Source organism: Bombina bombina, chromosome 7, assembly GCF_027579735.1.
Source record: "Bombina bombina isolate aBomBom1 chromosome 7, aBomBom1.pri, whole genome shotgun sequence".
Classification (NCBI taxonomy): Eukaryota; Metazoa; Chordata; class Amphibia; order Anura; family Bombinatoridae; genus Bombina; species Bombina bombina.
In genome coordinates this window covers 623,731,033-623,751,712 of record NC_069505.1, presented here as the reverse complement: position 1 = coordinate 623,751,712, position 20,680 = coordinate 623,731,033, and the positions used below count along the sequence as shown (strand labels likewise).

The window sequence follows — 20,680 nt, the reverse complement described above, 5'->3', positions numbered from 1 at the left end:
CCATAGTAAGCCTACACATTCTAGCTGTGGTTTATATACCCATAGTAAGCCTCCTCCCTCTAAGTGTGCTTTATATACCCATAGTAAGCTTAAATATTCTAGCTGTGCTTTATATACCCATAGTAATCTTAAACATTCTAGCTGTGCTTTTTATACTCATAATAAGCCTACACATTCTAGCTGTGGTTTATATACCCATAGTAAGCCTACACATTCTAGCTGTGCGTTATATAGCCTTAGTAAGCCTATACATTCTAGCTGTGGTTTATATACCCATAGTAAGGCTACACTTTCTAGCTGTGGTTTATATACCCATAGTAAGTCTACACACTCTAGCTGTGCTTTATATACCTATAGTAAGCCTACACTAGCTGTGCTTTATATACCCATAGTAAGCCTACACATTCTAGTTGTGCTTTATATACCCATAGTGAGCCTACACACTCTAGCTGTGCATTATATACCCAAAGTAAGCCTACTCGCTCTAGCTGTGGTTTATATACCCATAGTAAGCCTACACATTCTAGCTGTGGTTTATATACCCATAGTAAGCTTACACATTCTAGCTGTGGTTTATATACCCATAGTAAGCTTACACATTCTAGCTGTGGTTTATATACCCATAGTATGCCTACACACTCTAGCTGTGCTTTATATACCTATAGTAAGCCTACACTAGCTGTGCTTTATATACTCATAGTAAGTCTACACTAGCTGTGCTTTATATACCCATAGTAAGCCTACACACTCTAGCTGTGGTTTATACACCCATAGTAAGCCTACACATTCTAGCTGTGGTTTATATACCCCTAGTAAGCCTACACACTCTAGCTGTGGTTTATATACCCCTAGTAAGCCTACACACTCTAGCTGTGGTTTATATACCCATAGTAAGCCTACACTAGCTGTGCTTTATATACCCATAGTAAGCCTACATATTCTAGCTGTGCTTTATACACCCATAGTAAGCCTACACACTCTAGCTGTGGTTTATATACCCCTAGTAAGCCTACACACTAGCTGTGCATTATATACCCATAGTAAGCCTATATATTCTAGCTGTGGATTATATACCCATAGTAAGCCTACACTAGCTGTGCTTTATATACCCATAGTAAGCCTACACACTCTAGCTGTGGTTTATACACCCTTAGTAAGCCTACACACTCTAGCTGTGCGCTATATACCCATAGTAAGCCTACACATTCTAGCTGTGCTTTATATACCCATAGTAAGCTTAAATATTCTAGCTGTGCTTTATATACCCATAGTAAGCTTAAATATTCTAGCTGTGCTTTATATACCCATAGTAAGCTTAAACATTCTAGCTGTGCTTTTTATACTCAAGCCTACACATTCTAGCTGTGGTTTATATACCCATAGTAAGCCTACACTAGCTGTGCTTTATATACCCATAGTAAGCCTACACAGTCTAGCTGTGCTTTATATACCCATAGTAAGCCTACACAGTCTAGCTGTGCTTTATATACCCATAGTAAGCCTACACACTCTAGCTGTGCTTTATATACCTATAGTAAGCCTACACTCTCTAGCTGTGGTTTATATACCCATAGTAAGCCTACACACTCTAGCTGTGGTTTATATGCCCATAGTAAGCCTACACATTATAGCTGTTGTTTATATACCCATAGTAAGCCTACACACTCTAGCTGTGCTTTATATACCTATAGTAAGCCTACACTCTCTAGCTGTGGTTTATATACCCATAGTAAGCCTACACACTCTAGCTGTGGTTTATATGCCCATAGTAAGCCTACACACTCTAGCTGTGGTTTATATATCCATAGTAAGCCTACACACTCTAGGTGTGGTTTATATATCCATAGTAAGCCTACACATTCTAGCTGTTGTTTATATACCCATAGTAAGCCTACACACTCTAGCTGTGGTTTATATACCCAAAGTAAGCCTACACACTCTAGCTGTGCTTTATATACCCATAGTAAGCCTACACTCTCTAGCTGTGGTTTATATACCCATAGTAAGCCTACACACTCTAGCTGTGGTTTATATACCCATAGTAAGCCTACACATTCTAGCTGTGCTCTATATGCCCATAGTAAGCCTACACACTCTAGCTGTGGTTTATATACCCATAGTAAGCCTACACATTCTAGCTGTTGTTTATATACCCATAGTAAGCCTACACACTCTAGCTGTGGTTTATATACCCATAGTAAGCCTACACACTCTAGCTGTGCTTATATACCTATAGTAAGCTTACACACTCTAGCTGTGCTTTATATACCCATAGTAAGCCTACACACTCTAGCTGTGGTTTATATACCCATAGTAAGCCTACACATTCTAGCTGTGCTCTATATGCCCATAGTAAGCCTACACACTCTAGCTGTGGTTTATATACCCATAGTAAGCCTACACATTCTAGCTGTTGTTTATATACCCATAGTAAGCCTACACACTCTAGCTGTGGTTTATATACCCATAGTAAGCCTACACACTCTAGCTGTGCTTATATACCTATAGTAAGCTTACACACTCTAGCTGTGCTTTATATACCCATAGTAAGCTTACAGTAGCTGTGCTTTATATACCCATAGTATGCCTACACACTCTAGCTGTGCTTTATATACCCATAGTAAGCCTACACTAGCTGTGCTTTATATACCCATAGTAAGCCTACACTAGCTGTGCTTTATATACCCATAGTAAGCCTACACTAGCTGTGCTTTATATACCCATAGTAAGTCTACACTAGATGTGCTTTATATACCCATAGTAAGCCTACACACTCTAGCTGTGGTTTATACACCCATTGTAAGCCTACACATTCTAGCTGTGGTTTATATACCCCTAGTAAGCCTACACACTCTAGCTGTGGTTTATATACCCCTAGTAGGCCTACACACTCTAGCTGTGGTTTATACACCCCTAGTAAGCCTACACACTCTAGCTGTGGTTTATATACCCATAGTAAGCCTACACTAGCTGTGCTTTATATACCTATAGTAAGCCTACACACTCTAGCTGTGGTTTATACACCCATAGTAAGCCTACACACTCTAGCTGTGCTTTATATACCCATAGTAAGCCTACACACTCTAGCTGTGCTTTATATACCCATAGTAAGCTTACACTAGCTGTGCTTTATATACCCATAGTATGCCTACACACCCTAGCTGTGGTTTATACACCCATAGTAAGCCTACACACTCTAGCTGTGGTTTATATGCCCATAGTAAGCCTACACATTCTAGCTGTGCTCTATATACCCATAGTAAGCCTGCATAGGGATGTCTTTATAACCCGCTTGGCGCAAACCTATGACAGTTATGTTCCACAGCCTATAAATTGTATTTCCAGCAGCGCCCCCTAATGACGGACACTTGCTATTGGATTTGCACAATCTGTTTACTACTGCTGTGCATATGACCATAGCAAGATGAGATTCCTGACCTCAATATATTATTTATATACTAAATAATGAACGTTTGTAGCTGTTTTAGTGGAAACTGAATTTAATATCTGTATATTACATTTTCATGGTTCAGATAGAGAATGTCATTTTAAAGGGACATGAAACCCAAACTGTCATGATTCATATAAAGAATATCATTTTTAAAAAGCTTTCAATTTACTTATTTTATCAAATTAGCTTTGTTCTCATGTTATTCTCTGTTGGAGCGATATTTAGATAGGCAGTGTGCTCATGTCTGGGGCCCTTCATGACAGGAAATAGTGCTGTCATCTAGTGCTCTTGGTAATGTATAACATTGTTATAAAACTGCTGCCATCTAGTGCTCTTGGTAATGTATAACATTGTTATAAAACTGCTGTCATCTAGTGCTCTTGGTAATGTATAACATTATTATAAAACTGCTGCCATCTAGTGCTCTTGGTAATGTATAACATTGTTATAAAACTGCTGTCATCTAGTGCTCTTGGTAATGTATAACATTATTATAAAACTGCTGCCATCTAGTACTCTTGCTAATGTATAACATTATTATAAATCTGCTGCCATCTAGTGCTCTTGGTAATGTATAACATTGTTATAAAACTGCTGCCATCTAGTACTCTTGCTGATGTATAACATAATTATAAATCTGCTGCCATCTAGTGCTCTTGGTAATGTATAACATTGTTATAAAACTGCTGCCATCTAGTGCTCTTGCTAATGTATAACATTGTTCTAAAACTGCTGCCATCTAGTGCTCTTGCTAATGTATAACATTATTATAAATCTGCTGCCATCTAGTGCTCTTGGTAATGTATAACATTGTTATAAAACTGCTGCCATCTAGTGCTCTTGGTAATGTATAACATTGTTATAAAACTGCTGTCATCTAGTGCTCTTGGTAATGTATAACATTATTATAAAACTGCTGCCATCTAGTACTCTTGATAATGTATAACATTATTATAAATCTGCTGCCATCTAGTGCTCTTGGTAATGTATAACATTGTTATAAAACTGCTGCCATCTAGTGCTCTTGCTAATGTATAACATTGTTATAAAACTGCTGCCATCTAGTGCTCTTGCTAATGTATAACATTATTATAAATCTGCTGCCATCTAGTTCTCTTGGTAATGTATAACATTGTTATAAAACTGCTGCCATCTAGTGCTCTTGGTAATGTATAACATTGTTATAAAACTGCTGTCATCTAGTGCTCTTGGTAATGTATAACATTGTTATAAAACTGCAGCCATCTAGTGCTCTTGGTAATGTATAACATTGTTATAAAACTGCTGCCATCTAGTGCTCTTTCTAATTTATAACATTGTTATAAAACTGCTGCCATCTAGTGCTCCTGCTAATGTATAACATTGTTATGAAACTGCTGCCATCTAGTGCTCCTGCTAATGTATAACATTGTTATAAAACTGCTGCCATCTAGTGCTCTTGCTAATGTATAACATTGTTATAAAACTGCTGCCATCTAGTGCTCTTGGTAATGTATAACATTGTTATAAAACTGCTTCCATATATTGCTCCTGCTAATGTATAACATTGTTATAAAACTGCTGCCATCTAGTGCTCTTGCTAATGTATAACATTGTTATAAAACTGCTGCCATCTAGTGATCTTGCTAATGTATAACATTGTTAAAAAACTGCTGCCATCTAGTGCTCTTGCTAATGTATAACATTGTTATAAAACTGCTGCATTCTAGTGCTCTTGGTAATGTATAACATTGTTATAAAACTGCTGCAATCTAGTGCTCTTGCTAATGTATAACATTATTATAAAACTGCTGCCATCTAGTGCTCTTGGTAATGTATAATATTGTTATAAAACTGCTGCCATCTAGTGCTCTTGCTAATGTATAACATTATTATAAAACTGCTGCCATCTAGTGCTCTTGCTAATGTATAACATTGTTATAAAACTGCCTCCATCTAGTGCTCCTGTTAATGTATAACATTGTTATAAAACTGCTGCCATCTAGTGTTCTTGCTAATGTATAACATTATTATAAAACTGCTGCCATATAGTGCTCTTGGTAATGTATAACATTGTTACAAATCTGCTGCCATCTAGTGCTCTTGCTAATGTATAACATTGTTATAAAACTGCTGCCATATAGTGCTCTTGCTAATGTATAACATTATTATAAAACTGCTGCCATCTAGTGCTCTTGGTAATGTATAACATTATTATAAATCTGCTGCCATCTAGCGCTCTTGCTAATGAATAACATTATTATAAAACTGCTGCCATCTAGTGCTCTTGCTAATGTATAATATTGTTATAAAACTGCTGCCATCTAGTGCTCTTGGTAATGTATAACATTGTTATAAAACTGCTGCCATCTAGTGTTCTTGCTAATGTATAACATTATTATAAAACTGCTGCCATCTAGTGCTCTTGCTAATGTATAACATTATTATAAAACCGCTGCCATCTAGTGCTCTTGCTAATGTATAACATTATTATAAAACTGCTGCCATCTAGTGCTCTTGCTAATGTATAACATTGTTATAAAACTGCTGCCATCTAGTGCTCTTGCTAATGTATAACATTATTATAAAACTGCTGCCATCTAGTGCTCTTGCTAATGTATAACATTATTATAAAACTGCTGCCATCTAGTGCTCTTGCTAATGTATAACATTGTTATAAAACTGCTGCCATCTAGTGTTCTTGCTAATGTATAACATTGTTATAAAACTGCTGCCATCTAGTGCTCTTGGTAATGTATAACATTGCTATAAAACTGCTGCCATCTAGTGCTCTTGCTAAAGTATAACATTGTTATAAAACTGCTGCCATCTAGTGCTCTTGCTAATGTATAACATTGTTATAAAACTGCTGCCATCTAGTGCTCCTGCTAATGTATAACATTGTTATACAACTGATGCCATCTAGTGCTCTTGCTAATGTATAACATTGTTATAAAACTGCTGCCATCTAGTGCTCCTGCTAATGTATAACATTGTTATAAAACTGCTGCCATCTAGTGCTCCTGCTAATGTATAACATTGTTATAAAACTGCTGCCATCTAGTGCTCTTGCTAATGTATAACATTATTATAAAACTGCTGCCATCTAGTGCTCTTGGTAATGTATAACATTGTTATAAAACTGCTGCCATCTAGTGCTCTTGCTAATGTATAACATTATTATAAAACTGCTGCCATCTAGTGCTCCTGCTAATGTATAACATTATTATAAAGCTGCTGCCATCTAGTGCTCTTGCTAATGTATAACATTGTTATAAAACTGCTGCCATCTAGTGTTCTTGGTAATGTATAACATTGTTATAAAACGGCTGCCATCTAGTGCTCTTGCTAATGTATAACATTGTTATAAAACTGCTGCCATCTAGTACTGAAGAGACACTCCTGAGTTTACTAAAAAAGATACCAAGAAAATGAAGAAAATTTGATAATAGAAGTAAATTAGAAACTTGTTTAAAATTGTATTCTCTATCTGAATCATAAAAGAAACAAATTGGGTTTTATGTCCCTTTAAGACGCTTTTATGTTCACTTCTATTTTCAAAAGTACTTTGTTTTATTGGTATCATTTGAGAATACCTAGGTAGGCTCGGGTGCAGCAATGGATTGCTGGGAGCTGGCTGCTGGTTGGTGGCTACTTACATATGCTTCTTGTATTTGGCTCACCAGATGTTTGCAACTAGCTCCTAGTAGTGCATTGCTGCTTCAGAAATAACTTTGTGTGTTTAATGCCTCTGCAGGGGTTAAGCACATAGTTAGAGCATTGTATTATTGTACTGTTACTTGCAAATGACACGAGAGCTTTTGCTTTGTATCATGTCACCAGGTGCCTATACATTACTGTGCACAAGCCGCACTGCCTGTTCCTTATTTCACTTCTCCCACCCATTACTAAACTGTATCCTTTCTTTACCTGTATCCCTTCCGTAACGATTACCTGTGTGCGTCCTCATGTGTCGCTTCAGGTCGAACGTGTCGTTAAACCCTTTCCCGCAGCACGGACACCTGTGCCTCTTCTGTACACTGTGACACTTGAGGTGACGTGTCAGCATGCGCTGTAGAGGGAAGGTCTTCCTGCAAGAGCGACAGGGAAACGGACCCTGGAAAGAAAATACACCATGTTCAACATTTGAATTACCATACCAGCTTAGTATGAACTTTCTACATACATTAACACCTTATCTGCTGCAATTGTTTTACTGTAAACTTTTTTGGCGTCAATTCAGAATTGATACTGGAATTGACAATGATTGCCACTGTCATTTTGTCATCTTCTACTCTTACCCCTCTAGTCGCACACACCTTCAACCTCTCCCTCAGCACTGGTATATTTCCCTCATCTCTTAAACATGCATTAGTCACACCTATCCTCAAAAAACCTCTCGATCCAACCTCCCCATCCAACTACCGCCCTATTTCCCTACTACCTCTTGCCTCAAAGCTTCTTGAAAAGCTAGTATATGCACGTCTATACCATTTCCTTACACTAAACTCCCTCCTTGACCCACTGCAATCTGGATTTCACCCCCTTCACTCAACAGAGACAGCAATTGTTAAGGTTACCAACGACCTACTTACAGCAAAATCAAAAGGCCACTTTTCTCTACTTATCCTCCTTGATCTGTCTGCAGCCTTTGATACTGTCAACCACCCTCTTTTGCTCTATACCCTCCAATCCTTCGGCTCTGTCCTCGGTCCCCTTCACTTTTCAATCTACACGTCCTTGCTAGGTTCCTTAATAAAGTCCCACGGATTTCATTATCACTTGTATGCCGACGATACCCAAATCTACCTCTCTGCACCAGAATTATCTCCTTTCTTGCTAACCTGTGTCACTAAAGGGACACTGAACCCAAATTTTTTTCTTTCATGATTCAGATAAAGCATGTAATTTTAGCAACTTTCTAATTTACTCCTATTATCATTTTTTCTTTGTTCTCTTGCTATCTTTATTTGAAAAAAAGTCTAGAACCTTGGACAGCACTTGTTTATTGGTGGATTGTTCACCAAAATGGGCCAGCATCTAAACTTACATTTCTCCTACATTGGTGTGTCCGGTCCACGGCTTCATCCTTACTTGTGGGATATTCTCTTCCCTAACAGGAAATGGCAAAGAGAGCACACAGCAAAAGCTGTCCATATAGCCCCCCCTCTGGCTCGGCCCCCCAGTCATTCTCTTTGCCGCTCTGAACAAGTAGCATCTCCACGGGGATGGTAAAGAGTATGTGGTGTTAGTTGTAGTTTTATTTCTTCTATCAAGAGTTTGTTATTTTAAAATAGTGCCGGTTTGTACTATTTACTCTACAACAGAAAGTGATGAAGAGTTCTGTTAAAAGAGGAGTATGATTTTAGCACCAGTAACTAAAATCCATTGCTGTTCCCACGCAGGACTGTTGAAACCAGAGAACTTCAGTTGGGGGGAACAGTTTGCAGACTTATCTGCCCCAGGTATGACCAGTCTCTTTTCTAACGACATAGTAATGCTAGAAGACTGTCAGTTTCCCTTAAGGGATCGGTAAGCCATTTTCTTAGACTCAGTAACAGAATTAAGGCTTATAATTGGGCTCTATGCTGGTTGACACTATTGTGGGCTAAATCGATTGGTTTATATCGTATTTATATGACATTTGTAAACTTTGAAACACATTTGGGAACGTTTAATTACACCTGGCACTTGTTTAGACGCCTAATCTAGTCAGAAAGGCCCCTTCACTCTGGTATGCAGAGGGAGGAGGCCTCATTTTCGCGCCTCAGTTGCGCAGTTACTTCTCAAGGCAGTGCATGCAGCTTCATGTGAGAGGGTCCTGTGGCTGAGAAACGGACTCAGGAAGGCTTATATTCTGTGGGAATAACCCCTAAGGAAGGTAAAAGACGCAGCAAAGTCTGTTGCAGGGACTGTAGTGTGTTTTAAACCGGTAAATTGAACTATTAGCTCCGGTTTGCTCATTTAAGGGGTTAGAGACTTAAAAATTGGTGTGCAATACTGTTAAAGCATTAAGACACTGGGGTGTAAATTTTATAAAGATCGGATATTTCCTTGATAGTTTTTTCAAACATTCAGAAATAAAGTGTGCTCTTTTTATTATTTAAAGAGACAGTAACGGTTTTGTTTAAAATCGTCTTTATTGCATTAATAGCCTGCCTAAATCTGTCTAACATGTCTGTACCTTCAGATAGCATATGTTCTGTGTGTATGGAAGCCAAGGTGGTTCCCCCTTTAAATGTATGTGCAAATTGTGCCATGGCGTCCAAACAAAGTAAGGACAGTACTGTCACATTTAATAAGGTTGCCCAAGATGATTCTTCAAATGAAGGTAGTGGGGATAGTTCATCATCCTCTCCTTCTGTGTCAACACCAGTTTTGCCCGCGCAGGCGATACCTAGTACATCTAGCGCGCCAATGCTGGTTACTATGCAGCAATTAACAGCAGTAATGGATAATTCTATAGCAAATCTTTTATCCAAACTGCCAGCATTTCCCAGAAAGCGTGATTGCTCAGTTTTAAATACAGAGGATGAGCAAGTAGGCGCTGACGATAATTTATCTGTTATACCCTCACATCAATCTGAGTTGGCAGTGAGGGAGGGTCTGTCTGAGGGAGAAATTTCTGATTCAGGAAAAATTTCTCAGCAGGCAGAACCTGATATCGTGGCATTTAAATTTAAGCTAGAACATCTCCGCGGCCTGCTTAAGGAGGTGCTAGCTACTCTTGATGATTGTGATTCTTTGGTGATTCCAGAGAAGGTGTGCAAAATGGACAAATTCTTAGAGGTCCCAGTGCACGCTGATGCTTTTCCGATACCCAAGAGGGTGGCGGACATAGTGACTAAGGAGTGGGAGAAGCCTGGTGTGCCTTTTGTTCCCCCTCCTATATTTAAGAAAATGTTCCCCATTGTCGACCCCAGAAGGGATGCATGGCAAACGGTCCCTAAGGTAGAGGGGGCAGTTTCAACATTAGCCAAGCGCACAACTATTCCTATTGAGGACAGTTGCGCTTTTAAAGATCCTATGGATAAAAAATTGGAAGGTTTGCTTAAAAAGATATTTGTTCAACAAGGTTTCCTTCTTCAACCAATTTCGTGCATTATTCCTGTTACCACGGCGGCGTCTTTTTGGTTCGAGGAACTAGAAAATTCGCTCCAAAAGGAGACTCCATATGACGAAGTCATGGACAGAATTCACGCACTAAAGTTGGCTAATTCCTTTATTTTGGATGCCGCTTTTCAATTGGCAAAATTAGCGGCGAAAAATTCAGGTTTTGCAATAGTGGCGCGCAGGGCGCTTTGGCTAAAATCTTGGTCGGCGGATGTGTCGTCCAAAACAAAATTGCTTAATATTCCTTTCAAAGGTAAGACCCTTTTCGGGCCTGAATTGAAGGAGATTATTTCAGACATCACTGGGGGAAAGGGCCATGCCCTCCCACAGGATAGGCCTTTCAAGGCTAAGAACAAATCTAATTTTCGTTCCTTTCGCAATTTCAGGAACGGAACGGCTCCTAACTCTGCAGCCTCTAGACAAGAGGGTAATGCTTCCCAGCCTAAACCAGCATGGAAACCATTGCAAGGCTGGAACAAGGGTAAACAGGCCAAGAAGCCTGCTGCTGCTACCAAGACAGCATGAAGGGGTAGCCCCCGATCCGGGACCGGATCTAGTAGGGGGCAGACTTTCTCTCTTCGCTCAGGCTTGGGCAAGAGATGTTCCGGATCCCTGGGCACTAGAAATAGTCTCTCAGGGGTATCTTCTAGAGTTCAAGGAACTTCCTCCAAGGGGAAGGTTCCACATGTCTCGCTTATCTTCAGACCGGATAAAGAGACAGGCATTCTTACATTGCGTAGGAGACCTATTAAAGATGGGAGTGATACACCCAGTTCCAACAGCGGAACAAGGTCTGGGTTTTTACTCAAACCTGTTTGTAGTTCCCAAAAAAGAGGGAACTTTCAGGCCAATTCTGGATTTAAAAATTCTAAACAAATTCCATCATTCAAAATGGAAACCATTCGGACGATTTTTCCAACAATCCAGGAGGGTCAATATATGACTACCGTGGACTTAAAGGATGCGTACCTGCATATTCCTATCCACAAAGATCATCATCAATTCCTGAGGTTCGCCTTTCTGGACAAACATTACCAGTTCGTGGCTCTTCCATTCGGTTTAGCCACTGCTCCCAGAATTTTTACAAAGGTGCTAGGGTCCCTTCTAGCGGTTCTAAGGCCGAGGGGCATTGCTGTAGCACCTTACCTAGACGACATTCTAATCCAAGCGTCGTCCCTTTCCAAAGCAAGGGCTCATACAGACATTGTTTTAGCCTTTCTCAGGTCTCACGGGTGGAAGGTGAACATAGAAAAGAGTTCCCTGTCCCCGTCCACAAGGGTTCCTTTTCTGGGAACCATAATAGATTCTGTAGAAATGAAGATTTTTCTGACAGAGGTCAGAAAGTTAAAGCTTCTAAACGCTTGTCAAGTTCTTCAATCTGTTCCTCAACCTTCCATAGCTCAGTGCATGGAGGTAATAGGATTAATGGTTGCAGCAATGGACGTGGTTCCTTTTGCTCGAATTCATCTAAGACCATTGCAACTGTGCATGCTCAAACAGTGGAATGGGGATTATGCAGACTTATCTCCCCAGATTCAAGTAGACCAGGTAACCAGAGACTCACTCCGCTGGTGGTTGACTCAAGATCACCTGTCTCAGGGAATGAGTTTCCGCAGACCAAAGTGGGTCATTGTCACGACCGACGCCAGTCTCTTAGGCTGGGGCACGGTCTGGGACTCCCTGAAAGCTCAGGGTCTATGGTCTCGGGTAGAGTCTCTTCTCCCGATAAACATTTTGGAACTGAGAGCGATATTCAATGCGCTCCTGGCTTGGCCTCAACTAGCGAAGGCCAGATTCATCAGATTTCAGTCGGACAACATGACGACTGTAGCGTACATCAATCATCAGGGGGGAACAAAGAGTTCCTTGGCGATGAGAGAAGTATCCAAGATTATCAAATGGGCGGAGGATCACGGCCGACGCCAGTCTCTTAGGCTGGGGCACGGTCTGGGACTCCCTGAAAGCTCAGGGTCTATGGTCTCGGGTAGAGTCTCTTCTCCCGATAAACATTTTGGAACTGAGAGCGATATTCAATGCGCTCCTGGCTTGGCCTCAACTAGCGAAGGCCAGATTCATAAGATTTCAGTCGGACAACATGACGACTGTAGCGTACATCAATCATCAGGGGGGAACAAAGAGTTCATTGGCGATGAGAGAAGTATCCAAGATTATCAAATGGGCGGAGGATCACTCCTGCCATCTATCTGCAATTCACATCCCAGGAGTAGACAACTGGGAGGCAGATTATTTGAGTCGTCAGACCTTCCATCCGGGGGAGTGGGAACTCCATCCGGAGGTCTTTGCCCAGTTAACTCAACTATGGGGCATTCCAGATATGGATCTGATGGCGTCTCGTCAGAACTCCAAGGTTCCTCGCTACGTGTCCAGATCCAGGGATCCCAAGGCGACACTAGTGGATGCATTGGTGGCGCCTTGGTCGTTCAATCTAGCTTATGTGTTTCCACCGTTCCCTCTCCTTCCCAGGCTGGTAGCCAGGATCAAACAGGAGAAGGCCTCGGTGATTCTAATAGCTCCTGCGTGGCCACGCAGGACTTGGTATGCAGACCTGGTGAATATGTCATCGGCTCCACCATGGAAGCTACCTTTGAGACAGGATCTTCTAGTACAAGGTCCATTCGAACATCCAAATCTAGTCTCTCTGCAACTGACTGCTTGGAAATTGAACGCTTGATTCTATCTAAGCGTGGGTTTTCTGATTCAGTTATAGATACTCTGGTTCAAGCCAGAAAACCTGTGACTAGGAAAATTTACCATAAGATATGGCACAAATATATCCGTTGGTGCGAATCCAAGGGATTCTCTTGGAGTAAAATCAAAATTCCTAGGATTCTTTCCTTTCTCCAAGAGGGTTTGGATAAAGGTTTGTCAGCTAGTTCTCTAAAAGGACAGATATCTGCTCTGTCTGTTTTGTTGCACAAACGTCTGGCAGCCGTGCCAGATGTACAAGCGTTTGTACAGGCGTTAGTCAGAATCAAGCCTGTCTACAGACCTTTGACTCCTCCATGGAGTCTAAACTTAGTTCTTTCAGTTCTTCAAGGGGTTCCGTTTGAACCCTTACATTCCATAGATATTAAGTTACTATCTTGGAAAGTTCTGTTTTTGGTTGCTATTTCTTCTGCTAGAAGAGTTTCTGAATTATCTGCTTTGCAGTGTACTTCTCCCTATCTGGTATTCCATGCAGATAAGGTAGTTTTACGTACCAAGCCTGGTTTTCTTCCAAAAGTAGTTTCCAACAGGAATATTAACCAGGAAATAGTTGTTCCTTCTCTATGTCCGAATCCAGTTTCGAAGAAGGAACGTTTGTTACACAACCTAGATGTGGTCCGTGCTTTAAAATTCTATTTAGAAGCAACAAAGGATTTCAGACAAACATCATCCTTGTTTGTCGTTTATTCTGGTAAGAGGAGAGGGCAGAAAGCTACTGCTACCTCTCTTTCCTTTTGGCTGAAAAGCATCATCCGATTGGCTTATGAGACTGCCGGACGGCAGCCTCCTGAACGAATTACAGCTCACTCTACTAGAGCTGTGGCTTCCACATGGGCCTTCAAGAACGAGGCTTCTGTTGATCAGATCTGTAAGGCAGCGACTTGGTCTTCTCTGCATACTTTTGCCAAATTTTACAAATTCGATACTTATGCTTCTTCGGAGGCTGTTTTTGGGAGAAAGGTGTTGCAAGCTGTGGTGCCTTCCGTTTAGGTAACCTGACTTGTTCCCTCCCTTCATCCGTGTCCTAAAGCTTTGGTATTGGTTCCCACAAGTAAGGATGAAGCCGTGGACCGGACACACCAATGTAGGAGAAAACAGAATTTATGTTTACCTGATAAATTTCTTTCTCCTACAGTGTGTCCGGTCCACGGCCTGATTGGCTTTTAGTCAGGTTTAAAATTTTTTATTTCTGTACACTACAGTCACCACGGCACCCTATGGTTTTTCCTTTTTCTCCTAACCGTCGGTCGAATGACTGGGGGGCGGAGCCAGAGGGGGGGCTATATGGACAGCTTTTGCTGTGTGCTCTCTTTGCCATTTCCTGTTAGGGAAGAGAATATCCCACAAGTAAGGATGAAGCTGTGGACCGGGCACACCGTAGGAGAAAGAAATTTATCAGGTAAACATAAATTCTGTTTCTTGCTTTTCAAATAAAGATACCAAAGAGAATGAAGAACATTTGCTAATAGGAGTAAATTAGAAAGTTGCTTAAAATTGCATGTTCTATCTGAATCACAAAAGAAAAAATGTGGGTTCAGTGTCCCTTAACTGTCGTTCTCATATCTCATCTTGGATGTCCTCTCACTACCTCAAGCTAAATCTCTCCAAAACTGAGCTCCTTATTTTCCCCCCTTCTTCAAAAATCTCCACCCCCCCCCATGTCTCTATAACTGTTGACAACTCCATCATTACCCCAACCTCACATGCCCGATGTCTTGGGGTCACACTTGACTCAGATCTTTCTTTCACTCCTCACATTCAGTCCTTGGCTAAAGCCTGCCGCTTCCACCTTAAAAACATTGCTAACATTAGACATTTCCTTACACAAGACACAACAAAGATTTTAATCCACTCTCATCCTTTCCCGCCTCGACTACTGCAACTCTATCCTCTCTGGTCTCCCTAGCTGCCGCCTAGCTCCTTTACAATCCATAATGAATGCCTCTGCCAGGCTTATCTTCCTTACACGTCGCTCTTCATCTGCCGCACCTCTCTGCCAATCCCTTCACTGGCTTCCTCTTGCCTCCAGGATTAAACACAAAATTCTCACTCTGACATACAAAGCCCTCAACTGCACTGCTCCCCCCTACATCTCAGACCTTGTCTCCAGATACTCTCCCTCCTGTCCCCTTCGCTCTGCTCATGATCTCCTACTCTCCTCCTCTCTTGTTACCTCCTCACATTCCCGTCTACAAGATTTCTCAAGGCTAGCTCCCATCTTATGGAACTCTGCCTCGCTCCACAAGAATCTCCCCTAGTTTTAAAAGCTTTAAGTGCTCCCTGAAGACTCTACTGTTCAGGGACCCTAACAACCTACACTAGCCTTCCTATCTCCACTGCTATCCCCTTAAACCCCATAGCATGTAAGACTATGAGCCCAGCTGTTTGTAGTTCACCTTCAAAAGACTACAACAGTGCAACTCTCGGCAGGACTCTTCACCCATTTGATCCCTTTTTATATACCATTATTGCACCATTTATATAACTGTGTGTTAAACCCCTGCTGTGCACTACTGGGAGCTAGCTGAACACATCTGATGAGCCAATGACAAGAGACACATTTATGTAGCAACCAATCAGTTAATTAGTTAATAGAAGTACATTTAAAAGTGTCTGAAAATTAGATTCTCTGTCTAAACCATGCAAGTTTAAAGGGATATTAAACAAGATATTTTTTCTCTCATGATTAAAATAGAGCAGCAAATTTTAAGCAACTTTCTAATTTACTCCTATTATCAATTGTTCTTCGTTCTCTTTGTATCTTTATTTGAAAAAGCTGGAATGTAAGCTTAGGAGCCGGACCATTTTTGGTTCAGCACCCGGGGTAGCGCTTACTGCTTGGTCGCTGTATTTAGCCGGATCCTAATAAAATGTAATATTACATGAAAGCTCTACAAAGTAGTTAAAGCCATAGGTAAAGTTACACTTAGGAGCCAGAATGCATTGCATATTGTGAGCAGGCCATGGCTGGTGAACCAATTGAGAGGCATCTTCACGTACCTTAACACCTGGTGAACAAATGTATTTGTATTTAACCCTTTGCAGAGGTTAGTGTAGTAATGGAAAGCTATGACACAGCCCAACACCTTTCCCGTCATTTACATACAGCACATTAGCACAAATCCAACATGGCTGCCCTGTGTACAACCGTACGCGTTCTTACCTCTGGTATCGTATCTGCCGCTACTGGTCTCTCAGGTCGGCATTGCCAGGAGATGCAATCTGGTTGTGAGAAGGGTGAACAGAGAAGATTAATTCTAGCGCCTAAACTCTAACGGACAAACAACAAAAATATAACTTTTATCATTCAGATAGAGCACAGCATTTCAGCTTACTGCTGTTATCAAATGTACTTTGTTCTATTGATATCCTTTGTTGGAAAATATACCTAGGTAGGTTTAAGAGCAGGAGTGTATTACTGAGAGCTAGCTGCTGATTGGTGCTTACACACATATGCCTATTGTCATGTGACTTACCCTTGTGCAACTCATTAAATGTTCTTTTTTTTCTCTGTTTTATGTCCCTTTAAAAACATGTAGTAGTGACTTATCCCTAGTGGCTAAGTCTAACCTTTTCCTGAGGCTGAGCTCATTGGCTACAACATTATGTATTCATGTGTTCTATGTATGTGTTACATGTATATATGTGTATGCCTGTGTGCCCTTGCATGTGTATATGTGTTATATATGTGTGTTACATGTATATGTATGTGCATGTATATGTGTTCTATGTATGTGTTTACATGTGTATATATGTATGCCTGTGTGCCCTTGCATGTGTATATGTGTTATATGTGTGTGTTACATGTATATGTATGTGCATGTATATGTGTTCTATGTATGTGTTACATGTATATATGTGTATGCCTGTGTGCCCTTGCATGTGTATATGTGTTATATATGTGTGTTACATGTATATGTCTGTGCATGTATATGTGTTCTATGTATGTGTTTACATGTATATATATGTATGCCTGTGTGCCCTTGCATGTATATATGTTATATATGTGTGTTACATGTATATGTCTGTGCATGTATATGTGTTCTATGTATGTGTTTACATGTGTATATATGTATGCCTGTGTGCCCTTGCATGTATATATGTGTGTTACATGTATATGTCTATGCATGTATATGTGTTCTATGTATGTGTTTACATGTATATATGTGTATCCCTGTGTGCCCTTGCATGTGTATATGTGTTATATATGTGTGTTACATGTATATGTCTATGCATGTATATGTGTTCTATGTATGTGTTTACATGTATATATGTGTATCCCTGTGTGCCCTTGCATGTGTATATGTGTTATATATGTGTGTTACATGTATATGTCTGTGCATGTATATGTGTTCTATGTATGTGTTTACATGTATATATGTGTATGCCTGTGTGCCCTTGCATGTGTATATGTGTTATATATGTGTGTTACATGTATATGTCTATGCATGTATATGTGTTCTATGTATCTGTTTACATGTATATATGTGTATGCCTGTGTGCCCTTGCATGTATATATGTGTTATATATGTGTGTTACATGTATATGTCTATGCATGTATATGTGTTCTATGTATCTGTTTACATGTATATATGTGTATCCCTGTGTGCCCTTGCATGTGTATATGTGTTATATATGTGTGTTACATGTATATGTCTATGCATGTATATGTGTTCTATGTATGTGTTTACATGTATATATGTGTATGCCTGTGTGCCCTTGCATGTGTATATGTGTTATATATGTGTGTTACATGTATATGTCTGTGCATGTATATGTGTTCTATGTATGTGTTTACATGTATATATGTGTATGCCTGTGTGCCCTTGCATGTATATATGTGTTATATATGTGTGTTACATGTATATGTCTATGCATGTATATGTGTTCTATGTATCTGTTTACATGTATATATGTGTATGCCTGTGTGCCCTTGCATGTATATATGTGTTATATATAACATAGTAACATAGTAGATAAGGTTGAAAAAAGACTGAAGTCCATCGAGTTCAACCTATACAAATCTAAAATACTTACAAAAAGCTCCAGTTAAGCTTAAATAACCCCATTAAAATGTGACCCATTTAATACTAGCAATCATATCCATGAATTTTGTTTATATACAGAAATTTATCCAGACTATTTTTAAATGTATCTATGGTATTGACATTCACTACCTCCTTTGGTAATGAGTTCCACAATTTTATTGCTCTTACAGTGAAAAAACGTTTCCGTTGCAGGAGATTAAATCTCCTTTCCTCCAACCTTAAATTATGACCTCTTGTCAGAACCAATATGTGTGTTACATGTATATGTCTATGCATGTATATGTGTTCTATGTATGTGTTTACATGTATATATGTATATCCCTGTGTGCCCTTGCATGTGTATATGTGTTATATGTGTGTTACATGTATATGTCTATGCATGTATATGTGTTCTATGTATGTGTTTACATGTATATATGTATATCCCTGTGTGCCCTTGCATGTGTATATGTGTTATATGTGTGTTACATGTATATGTCTATGCATGTATATGTGTTCTATGTATCTGTTTACATGTATATATATGTATGCCTGTGTGCCCTTGCATGTATATATGTGTTATATATGTGTTTTACATGTATATGTCTGTGCATGTATATGTGTTCTATGTATGTGTTTACATGTATATATGTGTATGCCTGTGTGCCCTTGCATGTCTATATGTGTTATATATATATATATATATATATAAATGTGTGTGTGTGTGTATGTGTGTGTTTACCTGTTTATATATATATATATATGTGTATGCCTGTGTGCCCTTGCATGTATATATATGTTATATATGTGTGTTACATGTATATGTCTATGCATCTATATGTGTTCTATGTATCTGTTTACATGTATATACACTGCTCAAAAAAATAAAGGGAACACTTAAACAACACAATGTATCTCCAAGTCAATCACACTTCTGTGAAATCAAACTGTCCACTTAGGAAGCAACACTGAGTGACAATCAATTTCACATGCTGTTGTGCAAATGGGATAGACAACAGGTGGAAATTATAGGCAATTAGCAAGACACCCCCAATAAAGGAGTGGTTCTGCAGGTGGTGACCACAGACCACTTCTCAGTTCCTATGCTTTCTGGCTGATGTTATGGTCACTTTTGAATGCTGGTGGTGCTTGCACTCTAGTGGTAGCATGAGACGGAGTCTACAACCCACACAAGTGGCTCAGGTAGTGCAGCTCATCCAGGATGGCACATCAGTGCGAGCTGTGGCAAGAAGGATTGCTGTGTCTGTCAGCGTAGTGTCCAGAGCATGGAGGCGCTACCAGGAGACAGGCCAGTACATCAGGAGACGTGGAGGAGGCCGTAGGAGGGCAAAAACCCAGCAGCAGGACCGCTACCTCCGCCTTTGTGCAAGGAGGAACAGGAGGAGCACTGCCAGAGCCCTGCAAAATGACCTCCAGCAGGCCACAAATGTGCATGTGTCTGCTCAAACGGTCAGAAACAGACTCCATGAGGGTGGTATGAGGACCCAACGTCAACAGGTGGGGGTTGTGCTTACAGTCCTAAAACCGTGCAGGACGTTTGACATTTGCCAGAGAACACCAAGATTGGAAAATTCGCCACTGGCGCCCTGTGCTCTTCACAGATGAAAGCAGGGGCACACTGAGCACATTTGACAGACGTGACAGTCTGGAGACGCCGTGGAGAACGTTCTGCTGCCTGCAACATCCTCCAGCATGGCCGGTTTGGCAGTGGGTCAGTAATGGTGTGGGGTGGCATTTCTTTGAGGGGCCGAACAGCCCTCCATGTGCTCGCCAGAGGTAGCCTGACTGCCATTAGGTATCAAGATGAGATCCTCAGACCCCTTGTGAGACCATATGCTGGTGCGGTTGGCCCTGGGTTCCTCCTAATGCAAGACAATGCTAGACCTCATGTGGCTGGAGTGTGTCAGCAGTTCCTGCAAGATGAAGGCATTGATGCTATGGACTGGCCCTCCCGTTCCCCAGACCTGAATCCAATTGAGCACATCTGGGACATCATGTCTCGCTCCATCCACCAACTTCACTTTGCACCACAGACTGTCCAGGAGTTGGTGGATGCTTTAGTCCAGGTCTGGGAGGAGATCCCTCAGGAGACCATCCGCCACCTCATCAGGAGCATGCACAGGCGTTGTAGGGAGGTCATACAGGCACGTGGAGGCCACACACACTACTGAGCCTCATTTTGACTTGTTTTAAGGACATTACATCAAAGTTGGATCTGCCTGTAGTGTGTTTTTCCACTTTAATTTTGAGTGTGACTCCAAATCCAGACCTCCATGGGTTGAAAATTTTGATTTCCATTTTTTCATTTTTGTGTGATTTTGTTGTCAGCACATTCAACTATGTAAAGAACAAAGTATTTAAT

The 20,680-nt window shown here is 40.6% G+C and overlaps 1 protein-coding gene across 1 annotated transcript in view; it reads right to left on the bottom strand.

The window, feature by feature from the left end:
• The window catches only part of LOC128636154 (putative transcription factor Ovo-like 1), a 51,363-nt gene that overhangs the window by 8,423 nt on the left and 22,260 nt on the right, over positions 1–20,680 (bottom strand). The window contains exons 3-4 of the mRNA XM_053689204.1: positions 16,434–16,456; positions 7,385–7,547 (exon numbers count right to left, since the gene is read on the bottom strand). Of these exons, the coding sequence (XP_053545179.1) occupies positions 7,385–7,547; positions 16,434–16,456 (186 nt within the window). The remainder of the gene's footprint in view (positions 1–7,384; positions 7,548–16,433; positions 16,457–20,680) is intronic.